At 40.8% G+C, this 17,939-nt stretch overlaps 1 protein-coding gene across 6 annotated transcripts; it reads left to right on the top strand.

The window, feature by feature from the left end:
- Positions 1-677: 677 nt before the first annotated feature.
- ZNF32 (zinc finger protein 32) lies at positions 678-5,838 on the top strand. 6 transcript variants are annotated; one of them, XM_007962476.3, is made up of 3 exons: positions 678-901; positions 3,503-3,641; positions 4,899-5,838. In XM_007962476.3, exons 2-3 carry the CDS (start codon positions 3,572-3,574, stop codon positions 5,648-5,650), a joined length of 822 nt encoding a protein of 273 aa, XP_007960667.1. In that variant the 5' UTR covers positions 678-901; positions 3,503-3,571; the 3' UTR covers positions 5,651-5,838. The 6 variants fall into 6 exon arrangements, with proteins under 6 accessions (XP_007960667.1, XP_037842467.1, XP_007960668.1 ...); XM_037986539.2 differs by having other exon boundaries at positions 821-901; positions 3,503-3,645; XM_007962477.3 differs by lacking the exon at positions 678-901 and adding an exon at positions 904-1,118.
- Positions 5,839-17,939: the final 12,101 nt, after the last annotated feature.

Here is a 17,939-nt window from a genome sequence, read left to right as displayed (position 1 = left end):
AGGGACCCAGAGAGACGCCCGGCCAGGCAGAAGAGCTCCAGGATGAGGCCCCAGTCCTGGAAAAGTGCATTTGAAGGAGGCTTAAGGCATATCAGACAGCCTGGCCAACATGGTAAAACCGGCCTCTACCAAAAATACAAAAAAATTAGCCGGGCATGGTGGCATGATAGTCCCAGCTACTTGGGAGGCTGAGGCAGGAGAATCACTTGAGCCCAGAAGGCGAAGGTTGCAGTGAGCCGAGATCCTGCCACTGCACTCCAGCCTGAGAGACAGAGTGAAGAAAAAAAAAACACCAAAAAAAGGTATTAGAGAGGCTTTATCTCCTACGTGTTCAAAAGCAACCATGCTCCTCCCAGTATCTCACTAAGACTGTGTTCCTGTTGATCTTCACAGAAGCTCCATGAAAGCGAGCTTCGCCTTTGTTCAGTCAGCGAGCGGCTCAACACAGGACCTGGAAGCCCCCAAGGCTCTATCAACGGATTTCTCCCCAAAACTTCGTTTCCTTCCGCGACGCCCTACAAGAACCCTGGACTCCTGAGTCCCTGGCTCAGTGCCTGCTACCCCGATGCTGTCAATCAGATCTTGCTAATCTGAGCGGCCGTGGCTCGGACCCGACTCCGCGTCCACTGACAGGTCAGCGCTGTGGGTCTCCGGATTCCCAGTCCAAATCCGACGGCTTGAGGTCCCCGCGCCCCCGGGACCTGCGGAGCCCGAGCACCGGGAGCTCCAGAGAACTACATTTCCCACAGTGCTCTTGGGAAGTCGGGGCCGCCGAGACCCACGGCCCGACGGGCGAGCTCGCGCGGAGACTCCTGGGAGTTGTAGTCCGGTCCGCCGGCGCCGGCGCTGGTGCTGCTGCGGGCACGGCGCCGGCCTTTGTCTGCGGGCACGCGCCGCTGCGGTGAGTGAGGCCCCCGGCCGGGTCAAAGCGCCGGGGCAAGGCGGGGCTGCGCCATCAGGCCGCTGTCCCGGGCCCTCCGTGTGGCCGCATTATGACAGCGGCCGCCACGGAAATGAGCAGGCCCGGCCGGCCCGGCCCCCGAGGGAGGCCAGCCGCGAGCGGAGAGGTCGGCGGTCCGCAGAGCAGGGTCCCGTGGACCGGAGAGCGGGGTGCCGAGGTTCAGGACGCTGGGCGGGCCCGGGGCCCGAGGCGGGAGGGCAGCGTCTGCGGAGAGGAGCAGGGCCCATAGGGTCGGGGCGTGGGAGGGGGAGGCCGCGGTGGGCTCCCCGGGCCTCCGTGCGGGCTTCAGCGAGGGCGGGAAGCCGGCGCCGGCCTTTCGGGGATGCGAGGAGAGGCAGCCCCTCCAAGGGAGAAGAGGAAGCCAGGCAGTGTGTGGGAAACCACGCTACCCACAAGCTCCTACACCTGAAACGCCCCAGGACATTCTCCAGACCGCCAAGTGTACCCCTCTTCTCATCCGCCCTCCAGAGGACGCTGGATTTTAGGTCTTAAGCCTGGTGGTCTCGTCAGATACCCCTCTTGTTTGGTTCTTTCCCTTTCACTGTCCTACTGATAGCAGAGTGTTAGGAACCTGTTTGGTAAGTGGGGAAACTTGCCGAAGGTCACAGACCCTGGGGGAGCCAGGGCAAGAAACCAAGACTCTCACGGACTACTACTAAGCTTTTTCCAAAGGATATAATAGCCTTTCTAATAGGAATATCACTGTTTTTAATTATAAAGCCACTTTTACAAAATCTTAGGAAAACTACTTCCTCAGACCTGTGATCTAGGGAGAAAAATGTGACAATTTCCCCCTTACTAATCACGGAGGTCCCTGATAGGCGGCGGAGTTGTAACTTGAAGACGTCACAGCAGGTGGAAAGGCAGAGCTGTGAATTCTACCCTAATTTCCAGAATCCCCAGCGACAGAGTCCAACTCCAGGCAGCAGGCGTCATGTACTCCAGGGACTTTTAATGTGTGCAGTTGTTGAGCAAGAATACCTTGAACTTCCAAATGATGTGCTGGCATGCTGGTAGGGAATTCCTTTGTAGCTTGTGTTCCAAGTTGGAAGTGAGTCCTCCAAATAAAAATTTAAATGCCTCTCTTGGTCATCACAGCATGTAGCAGAACGTGCAGCTGTCAAGAAGAACCAGGTGCTTAGGTTAACAAAACAAATTATGGTAGCATCATATTATTATTTCATTAAATCAGAAGGCCAGCATTTTGATAGGACATTAGAGGGAAACAAGGAGTATACATTGAACCACTGCGTTTCTTAAAAGTGTAAGAATTCAGTAATTAGGATCCTGAAGTAAGAAAAAATATTTTTTAAAAAAATAGATCATGTGGGCCAGGTGTAGTGGCTCATGCCTACAATCTCAGCATTTTGGGAGGCCAAGGCAGGAGGATCACTTCAGGCCAAGAGTTGGAGACCAGCCTGGGCAGGATAATGAGACCCGATCTCTACAAAAAAAAAAAAAATTTTTAATAATTTTTAAAAATGAGCTAGGCTTGGTGGTACTTACCTGTAGTCCTAGCTATTTGGGAGGCTGAAGTGGGAGGATCCGTTGAGTCCTGGAGTTCAAAGCCACAGCAAGCTATGATTGAGCCACTGTACTCCAGCCTGGGCAACAGAGCAAAACCTTGACTCAGAAAACTTTAAAAAATAATAATAATAAAAGATAATTTAGAGCACATACAAGAGGATTCCTAGGATCTGGAAGATCCTAGGAATAGGATCTTCAGTCTAGTCAAACTCTCTTCCTTTCTGTTCAATTTTATAAGCATTCTGACCAGGTCTTTAGTGATCAGGAACTAGACAACTGTTTAATGTAAGAGCATACACTTTGGATCCAGAAAGTCTTGGATTTGAACCTTTGTTCCACCTTGATTCCTTATTTTCTGTGGGTTTTTGGGCAAGTTACTTAACCTAGTTGGAGTGCCTCGGGCTTGGTTTTGGAGTCCAGAGTAGGTCTTTCTTTTCCAAGAATTGACAAGTGTTTACACTTGGTCAGAACTGGTATTCTTGTATCTTCAAGAGCAAGAGAAAGGTGAGTCTGGGTCTGGAGCCTCCTAAGAATTGTTCAGTGATAACATATGGACTCTCTTGTTAAGTCTTTGTAACTACAGAGAACTGGAGAGCTGCTTGGTTCCAACCAATCGTGAAGGCTGAAATGTTTTTTTAGATTCTGAATTCCTCTGGGGCTTGGAGGGAAGAAAGTAGTAGGTGGTTAGGTGGGGAACCAAAATGGAAGATCCCAATCACATGCCAAGACCAAAGTGTAAACAGGAGTGACTGTTAACTTGGGATTGGCAGGAAGAGATATATGTTTATGTGTTCTCTGCCTTCCCACCTCCTGCTTCCTCCTAGACTCATTTGTGTGTGGTCCTGGTACCTCTGGGCCCATTTTGCTGTGACATTATAGTAACTAACATTATGTCAAGCAATCTAACTTTCTTACATTCACTTATGCCTCCACAACTGTTGACTTTTTCCTTCTCACATATCAATTATTCTGCCCTTTCCTGTTTGTTTCTGTTTGTTTGTTTTTATCCCTCAGGTGCTCAGGAACAGTCCATGGAAGAATCATATGAAGAGGTGGTGACTGAGGTCGTAAGCAGGAGTGGACATGTTTGGATTTCCAACAGCTACCCTGCTGGACTGTCATGGAAGATATGCCCAGAATGTAGCGTTCTTCAGTGAGTGAGTCAGTTGATGTCTGGATGTGCTCAGCTCACAGATATTCAGTGTCCCTGTCCTCAGCACTGGTCAGCAGTCTGAGGAAGCAGAGGAGACCTTGCTTTGGTAGAGCTCGCTGTTCCTAGGGTTACAAGAAAAGCCTGTGAGCTGGAGTTAGAAGTAATAGTAGAAACAGAGCAAGAGAACCATCGTGATATAGAGGTAGCGTTGAAGTAGTCTCTGAGAATCAATGAGCAGCTTAAATCTCAGCATTGTCTCTGAGTAAGGCAAGAGAACAAGGAGAAAATTACCCTGGGGTGACACCAAGAAAACTGTTAATGGTGATGAATGGACCCATATTTAAAGTGCACCAGGAGGCTCAGATGCAGGGCAGTATTAGGAAAAAATAAAGTCAATACCTGCATAGAGAATAACTTCCAAACCAAAATTGATTTCAGTTTTGCCATAGCTTAGTAGGCTAAAAATAGCAAGGATTTTAATGGGAAAAATTCCTTGGATCAGATTCTATAATTGCCATGGCTAGATCTGCAGTATCAGACAGGTTATTTAACTTCCTTAAGCTCCAGGTTCATCTGTAAAATGGGGCAGTAAGTTCTATCTTGTAGGGTTGCAGGGATTAGCAATGACAGATGTAAAGTACCCAGGATTGTGCCACATATTTTCTGAGGTCACGGTGCTTATTCCATTATAAAAGCAGACTGGACAGAGGTGGATTTCTGAAGAAGCAAATGCAGCTTAAGTTTTAGGACCGCTTACTTGCATTGGTCTCTCCAAGACCCTGGACTTAATTTTATACATTTTCTTAAAAGGGTGCCTCTAAAATGGGGAAGTTTTAGGCCTTATACAGCCTGGATCCACACCTGTTTTGGAGTCAGACAAAAGTTGGGTATGGGGCTCTATGTGATTCTGTATAGTTTTCTAAATTTTCTGAGCTGGTTTTCTGACCTATAAAATAGAGAAAACCATGTCTGTCTTACAAGGTTATTTGTTGGCCTAAATTAAATTTAGAGGCAGTACAGTACTATGGAGAATGCCTATTTGAGTCAGCTCTAACTTACCTAGTTCTGTGACCTTTGACAGTCTCCCTTTGCTCCCATTATCTGTATCAATCTCATGGTATTGTTTTCAGGATTGCATTGTCTATGCACAGAATAAGGCCTGGCACATCATAAGCACTCAAAGAATTATGTTTCTTTTTCCCTATTCTAAATCAGCATATTGGTGCTTCTTACGTGACTTCCCTCTCATTTTATCAGATGTGATGACTGAAGCCCACCACAAGTATGACCACTCTGAGGCTACAGGATCCTCAAGCTGGGATATCCAAAATTCTTTCAGAAGAGAGAAGCTGGAACAAAAATCCCCAGATTCGAAGACCCTACAGGAAGATTCACCTGGAGTGAGACAAAGGGTCTATGAGTGCCAGGAGTGTGGAAAATCCTTCCGGCAAAAAGGTAGTCTAACGTTACATGAGAGAATCCACACTGGTCAAAAGCCTTTTGAGTGCACCCACTGTGGAAAAAGCTTCAGGGCCAAAGGCAATCTTGTTACACATCAGCGGATACACACGGGAGAGAAGCCTTATCAGTGCAAGGAGTGTGGGAAAAGCTTCAGTCAACGAGGTAGTCTCGCTGTCCACGAGAGACTCCACACTGGACAGAAACCCTACGAGTGTGCTATTTGTCAGAGAAGCTTCAGGAATCAGAGTAACCTTGCTGTTCACAGGAGAGTTCACAGTGGTGAGAAGCCCTATAGATGTGATCAGTGTGGAAAAGCCTTCAGTCAGAAAGGAAGCTTAATTGTTCACATCAGAGTCCACACGGGCCTGAAGCCCTATGCCTGTACCCAGTGCAGGAAGAGTTTCCACACCAGGGGGAATTGTATTCTGCATGGCAAAATCCACACAGGAGAGACACCCTATCTGTGTGGCCAGTGTGGAAAAAGCTTCACCCAGAGAGGGAGCCTGGCTGTGCACCAGCGAAGCTGCTCACAGAGGCTCACCCTTTGACCACTCTCTTGAACAGAAGTTCTCTTTATGAATTAAGAGTACAAAATTCTCTGAGATGAAGCAACCTATCCAGTTCTATGGAATGAATGGAGAATCTTTCAGAAAGACCATCATCGGGTAGGGCAAACTGACTTTTCTCCTTTCCCCCGAAAGAGTATGAGAAATAAATGTCTTCTTTATTATCATTATCATGTATGTTTTATAATTTCTGTCACTTTATTTTGACCTGATTTTTCAAGGTACCCCCATTAATCCGGTGCCACACTAGAGATTGCTCTGTGTATACACAATACAGATTTTAAATTTGTAGTTGACACCATCAGGCTTTTTTAAATGTAAAAAATCAGCCCCTCATCAATCGCAAGTTCTTTTTCTTCCCTACATATTCAAATTAATCTTGTTTTGCCTTCAAAATCACTGGGCAAAATCCATGGGGCAAATCTAGTTAACCTTTATAATCGTCTTGTTGAACATTTCATTACCTGGATGATACCCCTAATAACCTATTGTAACTAATCACTCATGTCTGTAGCAAGGGGCCTACCCTTTTGTTACAAAGAAAATTTCTTTCCAAGCCTGCAGAGCTTTAGTTTGTGCATTTAGACATACTTCAGTCCTCCACTCCTAACTAGGATAGAGATAATTCACCTATAACCAAAGAGCAAACAACTACTGTCTGTGCAATTTTTTAAAATCTTTAACCCATTTCTCCCCATCTATTAAAGGGACTCCTACATTCTCAGAGACCTTCACTCCCTCCTTGGTAACAGTAGCAATATCTTAGGATTGGGTTATCTAGAAAGGATGTAAGTGTTCTTATTACTGAACCCAGACTTGTAGTTTGTGGTCAATAATGAACTTCCACTCTGCAACAATACTATCCTCTTCCTCTTCTTTGCACACACACAAAGAAATTTGGAATTCTAACCCATCCTTTTTTCTGACCTCCAGGAGATGAGATTTGAAGAAGGCTGCAGAAGAGAAATTGGTTCTGAGGGGAAATTTTCATTTCCATTTTTTTAAATCTTAGCCATCTCTATAATTTTTCATGCTGAGCATTTATGTAAGTGAAATAAATGATGGATGATAGAGATTTTGGTTTTCTTGGTAAGACACCATTCCATACTTTCTAGTGGATCCTATAAACCAGTGGTCCCCAAGCTTTTTGGTACCAGGGACCAGTTTCATAAAAGACAATTTTCCTACAGATGGAGGGGGAAGGTGGGATGGTTTTGGGATGATCCAAGCACATTACATTTATTGTGCACTTTATTATTTTTACATTATAGTATATAATGAAACAATTATAAGGTACTCACCATAAGGTAGAATCAGTGGGAGTCCTGAGCTTGTTTTCCTGCTACTAGACAGTCCCATCTGGGGGTGATGGGAGACAGTGACAGATCATAAGGCATTAGATTCTCATAAGGAGTGCACAACCTAGAATCCCTTGCATGCACAGTTCACAATGGGGTTCACACTTCTATGAGAATCTAATGCTGCCACTATCTGACAGGAGGCAGAGCTCAGGCGGTAATGTGAGCGGTGGGCAGTGACTGTAAATACAGATGAAACTTCGCTTGCTCTCCCACCACTCACCTCCTGCTGTGTGCCCCAGTTCGTAACAGGCCACAGACTGGTAATGATCCATGGCCCCAGGGTTGGGAACTCCCTGCTATAAATTATTGCCTCCTTAATCCCAAAAAGCTTGTAATAGTAAATCCTTACCATCTAGAGAGGTAAATTTCAAAGGTCTTTGAGCATTGAAATAATTTAGAAACACTGGATTTTAATATGAAAGTATTATTCCAAAGATACCATGATAACATTTGAAGATATATACAAGAATGTTCATATCATCTTCATTTGTAAAAGCTACACACTAGAAATAAATGTCCAACAATGGGTGAGGGATAAACTGTAGTATATCCATACAGTGAAATACAACTCAGCAATAAAAAAGAACATACAAGTGATACATCAATATGGATGAATCTGAAAGTTTTATGTTGAGTTAAAGAAGTCAAATACACAAATAGTATAATTCCACTTACGTGCCTTCACAGAACAGGAAAAACTATGTGTGAGGATTGACCTGAAAGGCACACAAGGGAAGTATACAGAGTGAAAACAATGTTCTGTACCTGACATCAGGCAGTAGATGCACAGGTCTAAACAATTACCAAAATTCATTGAACTCAATGCTTAAGATCTGTGCATTTTATTATATGTAAGATATACTTCAGTAACCATGAAGCAGTATATTGCCTACAAGCTCTTTGACACTCATCCCATGAAGATATGTAGGCTATGTCACCACCGCTTGAATCTGGACAGCCTTGTGACTGCTTCAAACAATAGAACACAACAGAAGTGATACTACACCAAGTATAGTTCTGAAAAGCCCTTAAAAGGTATGAAAAATTTCTGCCTGGTTCTCTTGAGAGACTTACTCTCAGGTGAAACCAGCCACCATGTAAAAAGTCCAGTTATCCTGAAATCACTATAATGGACAAGCTGCATATAAATGCTCCAGCCAACAGTTTCAGCTGAGCTCCCAACAGCCTGCCAGCCATGTGTGAGGGTCATTGTAGGTTTCTGGCCCAGTAGAATGCAGCCCCAGCTGACATCTGGCCAAAACTGCATGAAAGACTCCAAAGTGAGACTGCCTCACCTAATTCCTGACAAACAAAATCATGAGAAAAATGAAACATTATGGTTGGATACCACTAAATTTTCAGGTAATTTGTTATGTAGCAATAACAGAATAACTTAAGTACTTTTTAAGGATAAGCCACTGTAAAATTTATATATAGAAAAAATCAGAGGCTAGGAGTGGTGGCTCATGCCTGCAATCCCAGCACTTTGGGAGGCCAAGGTAGGCGGATCACCTGACGTTGGGAGTTCAAGACCAGCCTGACCAACATGGAGAAACCCTGTCTCTATTAAAAATACAAAATTAGCTGGGCATGGTGGCGCATGCCTATAATCCCAGCTACTTGGGAGGCTGAGGCAGGAGAGTCACTCGAACCCGGGAGGCAGAGGTTGCAGTGAGCTGAGATTGCACCACTGCACTCCAGCCTGGGCAACAAGAACAAAAACTCTGTCTCAAAAAAAAAAAAGAAAAATCTGGGGAAGCAGCTTGATATTACCTCACTGGCTAAATCAAAACAGGAAATTATGATTTATGATTCACCAGAAAGCTTAAGGTTTAAAATAAACATTCTCTTTGACAAAATAAGAGGCATGGTATAGATAGTTAACTGATATCGAATCCAAGTTATAAAATGAAGAAGTAGATGCTGGACTCCAGCAGTACTGCATTATAAGAAATGTAAAAATATATGCCTATATGTATACTTATTCTTTCAGAATCTCAAAAATATATATGTGTATATATAGATAAATATAGAGAAAGAGCTATATAGATACATAAAATCTTAAAAGCATAGTTCTGCAAAAAGGAATGAGTAAATAATAAAGAGTAAAGAGGTCAGAAAATATATCATTGGCCACTGGTGATCAACTAAACCTTTAGCCCCTCTCCCCTCCCTGTGGTAGGGGGGTGCTGAAAGTTCCAGTCCCCTAATCCTGCTTTGGTCGTTATGGTGACCAGCCCCATCCTGAAGCTACCTTAGGACCCCTGGCCATAGTCATCTTATTAGCATAAAAAACGCACTCTTATCACTCACAAGATTCCAAGAGAGAAGCTGTTATGTCAGGAAATGGAGACAAAAACCAAATATATGGGCCAGGGTGCGGTGGCTTATGTCTGTAATCCCAGCACTTTGGGAGGCTGATGTGGGCGGATCACTTGAGGTCAGGAGTTCGAGGCCAGCCTAGCCAACATGGTGAAATCCCATCTCTACTAAAAATACAAAAATGAGACAGAAGTGCTGGTGGACGCCTGTAATCCCAGCTACTGGGGACTCTGAGATAGGAGAACCACTTGAATCCGGGAGACGGAGGCTGCAGTGAGCCAAGATTGTGCCACTGCACTCCAGCCTAAGTGACAGAGTGAGACTCTGTCTCAAAAAGAATACATAAAAATAAAAATAAAATATACATATATAATGTGATATCATAAGTCCCAAATACATAAAGCAAAAATTGAGAGAACAAAGGAAATACAGACACCACCAAAATCCCATAGTTAGAGATGTTGACACCCTTCTCTCAATAGCTGTAAAGTTAGGGGGAAAAAAGCAGTAAGGATATGGAAGTTTTGAAAAGCACTATCAACCAACTTGATGCCATTGGTATTCGTGGGCACTACACGCATCCAAAGCAGCATACACATTCCTCTGAAGTGCACATGAAACCTTCACCACAATGGACCATATGCTGGGCCACAAGTCTCAATAAATTTAAAACACTTGAATTATACAGAGTATATTCTTTGGCCACTACGTCGTTAAATTAGTAATCAATAATAATAAAATATCTAGAAAATCCCCACAATTGTTTGGAAATTAAACTGTACACTTCTAAATCACTTATAGTTCAAAGAATAAATCGCAAAGAAAATTGAGGAAAATATTTTGAACTAAATGATATGTGTCAAAATATGAGGGCTGCAGTTAAAGCAGCTCTTTAGACGAATTGTGTAGCTTTAAAATGCCTGGATTCGAAAAGAAAAAAACATAAAATCACTGATCTGTTACCCACTTGAGAAGCTAGAAAAAGAGTTAATCAAAACCAAAGAAAGAAGATATTGTTCATAATAGAGTAGATCAATGAAACTGAATATCAGCAAAGCAGAAGTAAGCTCTTTGAAAGGGTTAATAAAACTGATAAACTCATAGCAAGGCTAATCAAAAAAAAAAAAAGAAACACAAACTACAAATATCAGGAATAAAAGAAAGGACATCACAACAAATTACAAAGATATTAAAGGAAAAATGAAAGCATAACAGTGTTATGTCGAAAAGTTCAACAGCAAAAATGAAGTGTACAAAGTCTTTAAAAGACACAACTTGCCAAAATGACAGAAGAAGAAACAGAAAATCAACTGGGTGCAGTGGCTCACACCTGTAATCCTAGCACTTTGAGAGACCAAGACAGGAAGATTTCTTGAATTTCTTGATGCCAGGCATTTGAAATCACCCTGGGCAACATAGTGAGACCCCGTCTCCACCAAAAAAAAAAAAAAAGAAAAGAAATAGAAAATCCAAGTATCCCTATATCTAATAAAGAAATTCAAATACCTTCACACAAAGAAAACTCCAGACCAAAATTGCTTTACTGATAAAACATAAAACATAAAAAAGTATTCCTACACATTTTTTCAGAAAATAAAAGAGAATATGCGCCAAGTCATTGTATAAAATCAGTATTACTTTGACCCTAGAACCAAAGATGTCATAAGAAAAGAAAATTATACATCAGCATCCCTCATGAACATAGACACAAAAATACTTAATATTTTAGCAAATCTAATCAAACAATATATAAAATACATAATACATCCTGATAAAGTATAGTTTGTAAAATTAATGTGCCTTGCAAGTCTAAAATTTTTCCCCATCACAGCACCCATATTATACGTCCAAGTAAAGACCCAAATCTGTTTCATCTACCTAGAATTTCGATAATTAAGAAAATATATATATGTAGGGGTGTGTGTGTGTGTGTGTTTGTGTCTGTACAACTGATTTTTATTATTCATAGATTCTATACTTACAAATATACCTACTTGCTAAGTTTTATTTGTAACCCCCAAATCAATACTCACTGTGCTTTTGTGGTCAGTCACTCACAGACATGCAGAGGACAGTGAGAAATCTGAGTCATGCAACATGCACATTCCCAGCTAAAGTCAAATAATTATTGTTTTCTTGTTTCCTTTCTTATATTATAAACAAGTGGCCTTTTCACAATATATTGAGTGCTACGTTTTTCATAGGTTTGTGCTTTTTGTTGATGATTTTTCTGTTTAAAATGACTTCAAATTTAGTGCTGAAGTGCTCTCTGTTTTTCCTAAGCTGTGATGTGCCTTGTGGAGGGAGAAAACACATGTGTTACATAAGCTTTGTTCAGGGATGAGTTATACTCCTCTTGACAATGAGTTTAAAGTAAATGAATCAACAATATATATTAAATTAGGTTTCTTTAAACAGAAACATACATAAAACAAGGTTATATTTTGATCAGCTTATTAAAATGTTGTGACTAGAAGCTTGTAGGAACCTAACCCTGTATTTCTCCTAGGAACAATGGTTCCATATTTGCTAATCAATATTCACAGAGACTTTACAGAACATAACTACTGTGAATAATGAGAATCAACTATATATGTGTATATAATACACACATCTGTGTATATATATTATATAGGCATATATAATACATATATCTATATAAATGTGCATATATTTGTATAATATGTATAACACACAAAATATATTTAAAACAAATCATTAAATATCAAAATGTTAAGTTAAAATTTTAGGCTAAAGTTCCTAGTGTATGGGTACATTAAGACCGAATAAACATATTCCACTGAAGTGCAGAATTTTGCTCTGTTAAAATGACAATCTAGCTTCCCACTGACTTTCATTGTAAAATATCAATGTGTCTGTAAGGTGGGACTGACTCCATACAATAAAAATCATATACCAGAAAACCAGAAATATTTGACATTAGTATGTAGAAAAATGATTTTTAAATGAGAGCTAACATTTTTGAAATGCTTAGGCTTTGCTAGATGCTGAGCTAAGCTTTATATCCTTGGCTCTCACAGCAAACTTGAATAAGTGCTAACTATAATTCAGAAAACTAAAGTCTAGAGGGGTTAAAAAAACTTATACAAGGTCATGCAGGTGGTGAATAAAAAAGAATCAAATGGAAATTTTAGAACTGGAAAATAAATGTAAAAATCACTAGATGGCTCAATAGCAGCATGAATATGGTGGAGCAAGGAATCAATACATTTGAAAATAGAATAATAGAAATTACCCAATCTGAATGACAGAGAGAAAATAGACTAAAAAGAAATTAACAGATTATCAGGGACCTGGGAAACAATAACAAAAGAGATAACATTGGTATCACTGCTGTTTTAGAAGAGAAAAGAAAGTAAGGCCGAGAATGTACTTGAAAAAAATAATGGCTGAAAATTACCCAAATTTGGTGAAAGCCACAAACTTTCAGATTCAAGAAGCAGAGCAAACTTTAAACATGATAAACACAAAGAAACACACAGCAAGACACATCATAATTAAACTTGGTTAAATCAAACATGATGAAAAAATCTTGAAAGCAGCTAGAGAGAAACAAAACATAATCTATAGTGAATGAATGATTTGAGTAACAATGGACATGTCACTAGAAATTATGGAGGCCAGAAGGAATTCACACACATTTTTCAGAGAAAAGAACTCTCAACCCAAAATTTTATATCAGTGAAAACATATCATTCAAGAACGAAGGGGAAGGAGGAACTCCTCCCTAACTCATTCTATGAGGCCAGCATCATCTTGATACCAAAACCTGGCAGAGACACAACAAAAAAAGAAAACATCAAGCCAACATCCTTGATGAACATCGATGCAAAAATACTCAACAAAATAGGCTTTATCTCTGGGATGCAAGCTTGGTTGGTCCAATATATGCAAATCAATAAATGTGATTCATCACATCAACAGAACTAAAGACAAAAACCACATGATCATCTCAATAGATGCAGACAAGGCTTTTGATAAAATTCAACATCCATTCATGTTAAAAATTCTCAATAACCTAGGTATGGAAGGAACATACCTCAAAATAATAAGAGCCATCTATGACAAGCCCACAGCCTGAATGGGGAAAAGCTGGAAGCATTCCCCTTGAAAACTGGCACAAGACAAAGATGCCGTCTCTCACCACTTCTATTCAACGTAATATTGAAAGTCCTGGCCAGAGCAATCAGGCAAGAGAAAGAAATAAAAGGCATCCAAATAGGAAGAGAGGAAGTCAAGCTCTCCCTGTTTGCTGACGATATGAACCTATATCTAGAAAACTCCATAGTCTCAGCCTAAAAGCTCCTTAAGCTGATAAACAACTTCAGCAAAGTCTCAAGATACAATATGCAAAAATCGTAAACATTCCTTTACACCAACAACAGTCAAGCCGAGGGCCAAATCAGGAATGCAGTCCCATTCACAACTGCCAAAAAATAAAATAAAATACCTAGGAATACAGCTAACCAGGGAGGTAAAAGATTTTTCTCTACAAGAAGAGCTATAAAACACTGTTCAAAGAAATCAGAGATGACACAAACAAATGGAAAAATACTCCATGCTCATGAGTTGGAAGACTCAATATCGTTAAAATGGCCATATTGCCCAAAGTAATTTACAGATTCAATGGTATTCCTATTAAACTACGATTGACATTCTTCACAGAACTAGAAAAAACTATTTTAAAATTCATATGGAACCAAAAAAGAGCCTGAATAGCCAAGGCAATCCTAAGCAAAATTAACAAAGCCGGAGGCATCACGCTACCTAACTTCAAACTGTACTACAGGGCTACAGTAACCAAAACAGCATGGTACTGGTACAAAAACAGACAGACCAATAGAACAGAATAAAGAAGCCAGAAATAAGGCCACCCACTTACAACTATCTAATCTCCAACAACCCTGATGAAAACAAGCAATGAGGAAAGAATTCTCTATTCAATAAATGGTGCTGGGATAACTGGCTAGCCATATGCAGAAGACTGAATCTGAACCCCTTCCTTACACTATATACAAAAATTAATTCAAGATGGATTAAAGACTTAAATGTAAAACCCAAAACTATAATAACCCTGGAAGACAACCTAGGCAATACCATTCTGGACATAGAAACGAGCAAAGATTTCATGATAAAGACACCAAAAGCAATTGCAGAAAAAGCAAAAATTGGCAATTGGCATCTAATTAAACTACAGAGCTCCTGTACAGCAAAGGAAACTATCAATAGAATGAATAGACAGCCTACAGAATGGGAGAAAATTTTTGTAAACTATGCATCTGACAAAGGTCTAATATCCAGCATCTATAAGGAACTTAAACAAATTTACAAGAGAAAAACAAACAACCCATTAAAAAGTGGGCAAACAGATGGGCACAGTGGCTCACATCTGTAATCCCAGCATTTTGGGAGGCTGAGGCAGACGGATCACTTGAGGTCAGGAGTTCAAGACTAGCCTGGCGGTCTCTCCTAAAAATACAAAAATTAGCTGGGCATGGTGGCATGCACCTGTAATCCCAGCTACTCAGGAGGCTGAGGAGAAGAATTACTTGAACCTGGGAAGCAGAGGTTGTGGTGAGCCAACTTCATGCCACTGCACTGCCGGGGCAATAGAGCGAGGCTCTGTCTCAAAAAAAAAAGGAAAATAAAAAGTGGACAATGGACATGAACAGACACTTTTAAAAAGAAGACATACATGGGGCCAACAATCACACTTTTTAAAAAGTCAACATCACTGATCATTAGAGAAATGCAAATCAAAACCACAGTGAGATACCATCTCACGCCATTCAGAATGCTATTACTAAAGGCTACTAAAAAGTCAGAAAGTAACAGATGCTGGTGAAGGTGCAGAGAGAAAAAAGGAATGCTTTTACGCTGTTCTTGGGAGTGTAAATTATTTCAACCATTATGGAAGACAGTATGGTGATTCCTCAAAGACCCATAAACAGAAATACCACTTAACCCAGCAATCCCATTACTAGGTATACATCCAAAGGAATATAAGTCATTCCATTATAAAGACACATGCACACATATGTTCACTGCAGCACTACTCACAATAGTAAAGACATAGACTCAACCTAAATGTTCATCAGTGATAGACTGGATAAAGAAAATGTGGTACATATACACCATGGAATACTATGCAGCCATAAAAAAAAATGAGATCATGTCCTTTGCAGGAACATGGATGAAGCTGGAGGCCATTATCCTTAGCAAACTAATGCAGGAACAGAAAACCAAATGCTGCATGTTCTCACTTATAAGTGGGAACTAAATGATGAGAACACATGGACACACAGAGGGGAACAATGCACACTGGGGCCTACTGGAGATTGGGAAGAGGGAGAGGATCAGGAAAAATAGCTAATGGGTACTAGGCTTAATACTTGAGTGACGAAATAATCTGTACAACAAACCCCCATCACACTAGTTTACCTTTATAACAAACCTGCACATGTACCCCTGAACTTAAAAGTTAATTTTTTTAAGTATGAAAAGGAACGTGATGGGGAAATCAATCATTTCTTTCAGATGAAAGAAAACCAAGAGAATTTTTCAACAGCAGACCTTCCCTAAAATAATGACTAAAAAAGTTATTCAAGCAGAAAAAAATAATAAAACAAGGAAACTTGAAGCATGAGAAAGGAAGAAATAAAAGCAGAAAGAGGCCAGGTCCTGTGACTCATACCTATAATCCCACCACTTTGGGAGGCCAAGCTGGGTGGATCACCTGAGGTCAGGAGTTCGAGACCAGCCTGGCCTACATGGTGAAACCCCATCTCTAGTAAAAATACAAAAATTAGCCAGGTATGGTGATGCATGCCTGTAATCCCAGCTACTCGGGAGGCTGAGGTAGGAGAATCACTTGAACCCAGGAGGCAGAGGCTGTAGTGAGCTGAGATCATGCCACTGTACTCCAGCTTGAGCAACAGAGCAAGACTCTATCTCAAAAAAAAAAAAAAAAAAAAAAAAAAAATCAGCCTGGCATGGTGGCGGATGCCTGTAATCCCAGCTACTCAGGAGGCTGAGGCAGGAGAATCACTTGAACTTGGAAGGCAGATGTTGCTGTGAGCCAAGATCACGCCACTGTACTCCAGCCTGGGCAACAGAGTGAGACTGACTCAAAAAAAAAAAAAAAAAACAGAAAGAGTAGAAATATGGGTAGATATAATAGATTATCCTTCTCTTAAGTTTTCTAAATTATATTAGGCTTCTGAAGCAATAACTATAACACTGATGTGGTTCTCAATGTGTGCAGAGGAAACACTCAGAGCAATTTCACTATAAAAAGAGTGAGGAAGGGAGCTTGGAGGTACACATATGGTTTATTTCCTTAACAGGATCAAACCACACATAATTATCTACATCAGGCGGGTCTAGTCTTTTGGCTTCCCTGGGCCACATTGGAAGAAGTATTGTCTTGGGCCACACATAAAATACGCTAACATTAACAACAGTTAAACAGCTTTAAAAAAAATCGCCAAAAAAAAATTTCATACTGTTTTAAGAAAGTTTACGAATTTGTGTTGGGCCGCATTCAAAGTTGTGTGGGCCATGGGTTGGACAAGCTTGATCTACACGTTTACTTTTTTCCCTTAAAATATTCTGAGTTTCCACATTACTTCGTCTAGATCTGCCTAGATTGTTAATAGACAATTATGAGCTGTATGTCAGGAAATGAGGACAAAGACTAAATATATATATTTCACAGTATCACGGGTTATAATTCATTTACAAGTTTCTCTGCTGATTTATTGGCTTATAAGTGTTTACTATCACAAACGATACCGCAGGGAACATCTTTATGCATATCTTTTCATGTAACTGTGAACAGTTAAACATAAAATACATTCCCAGAAGTAGAATTGCTAGATTAAGTTATATACACTTTAATGGTTGCTGTTGTTTTGAGACAGGGTCTTACTCTGTCGCCCAGGATGGAATGCAGTGATGCGATCACAGCTCACTGCAGCCTCAACCTACCAGGCTCAAGCGATCCTCTCACCTCAGCCTTCCAAATAGCTGGGACCCCAGGCATGCACCACCACACTTAGCTATTTTTGTATTTTTTGTAGAGACAGGGTCTCACTATGCTGCCCAAGCTGGTCTCGAACTCCTGGACTTAAGCCATCCTCCCACCTCGACCTCCCAAAGTGCTGGGATTACAGGTGTGTGCCACTGTGCCTGGCCCTTTAATTGTTTTATATTAAAATTTTTTCTATTTAAAAAATTATTTCCAGAGCTCCTTAGGCTTGAAAGTGTGGATTAAACATTAACAGACTTTTTTTTAACAAACTATCTAACCTCATAATCAAATTTTCCCAGGAAATAAAAGGTGGTGACAAGTAAAATCCAGAAGAGAACCACTGGATCTGCTCTACCATGGGGGTGGAAATTTTAGCCGGCTTAAACCAGTCAGGGAGCACTGTTCCTGAGAGTTCTTAGGGGTTAGGGTCGTGAATAGAAACAGAAAATTCAGAAAGGGAGAGAAATAAACACAAGGTGGGACAAAATTCAGAAGCAGCAGCAGCGACTGTTCAGCACTGTGAACATGACTTCCA

The sequence above is a fragment of the Chlorocebus sabaeus genome, chromosome 9, assembly GCF_047675955.1.
Source record: "Chlorocebus sabaeus isolate Y175 chromosome 9, mChlSab1.0.hap1, whole genome shotgun sequence".
NCBI classification, from domain to species: domain Eukaryota; kingdom Metazoa; phylum Chordata; class Mammalia; order Primates; family Cercopithecidae; genus Chlorocebus; species Chlorocebus sabaeus.
The sequence above is the reverse complement of the archived record's forward strand: the minus strand, read 5'-3'. Positions and strand labels throughout refer to the sequence as shown.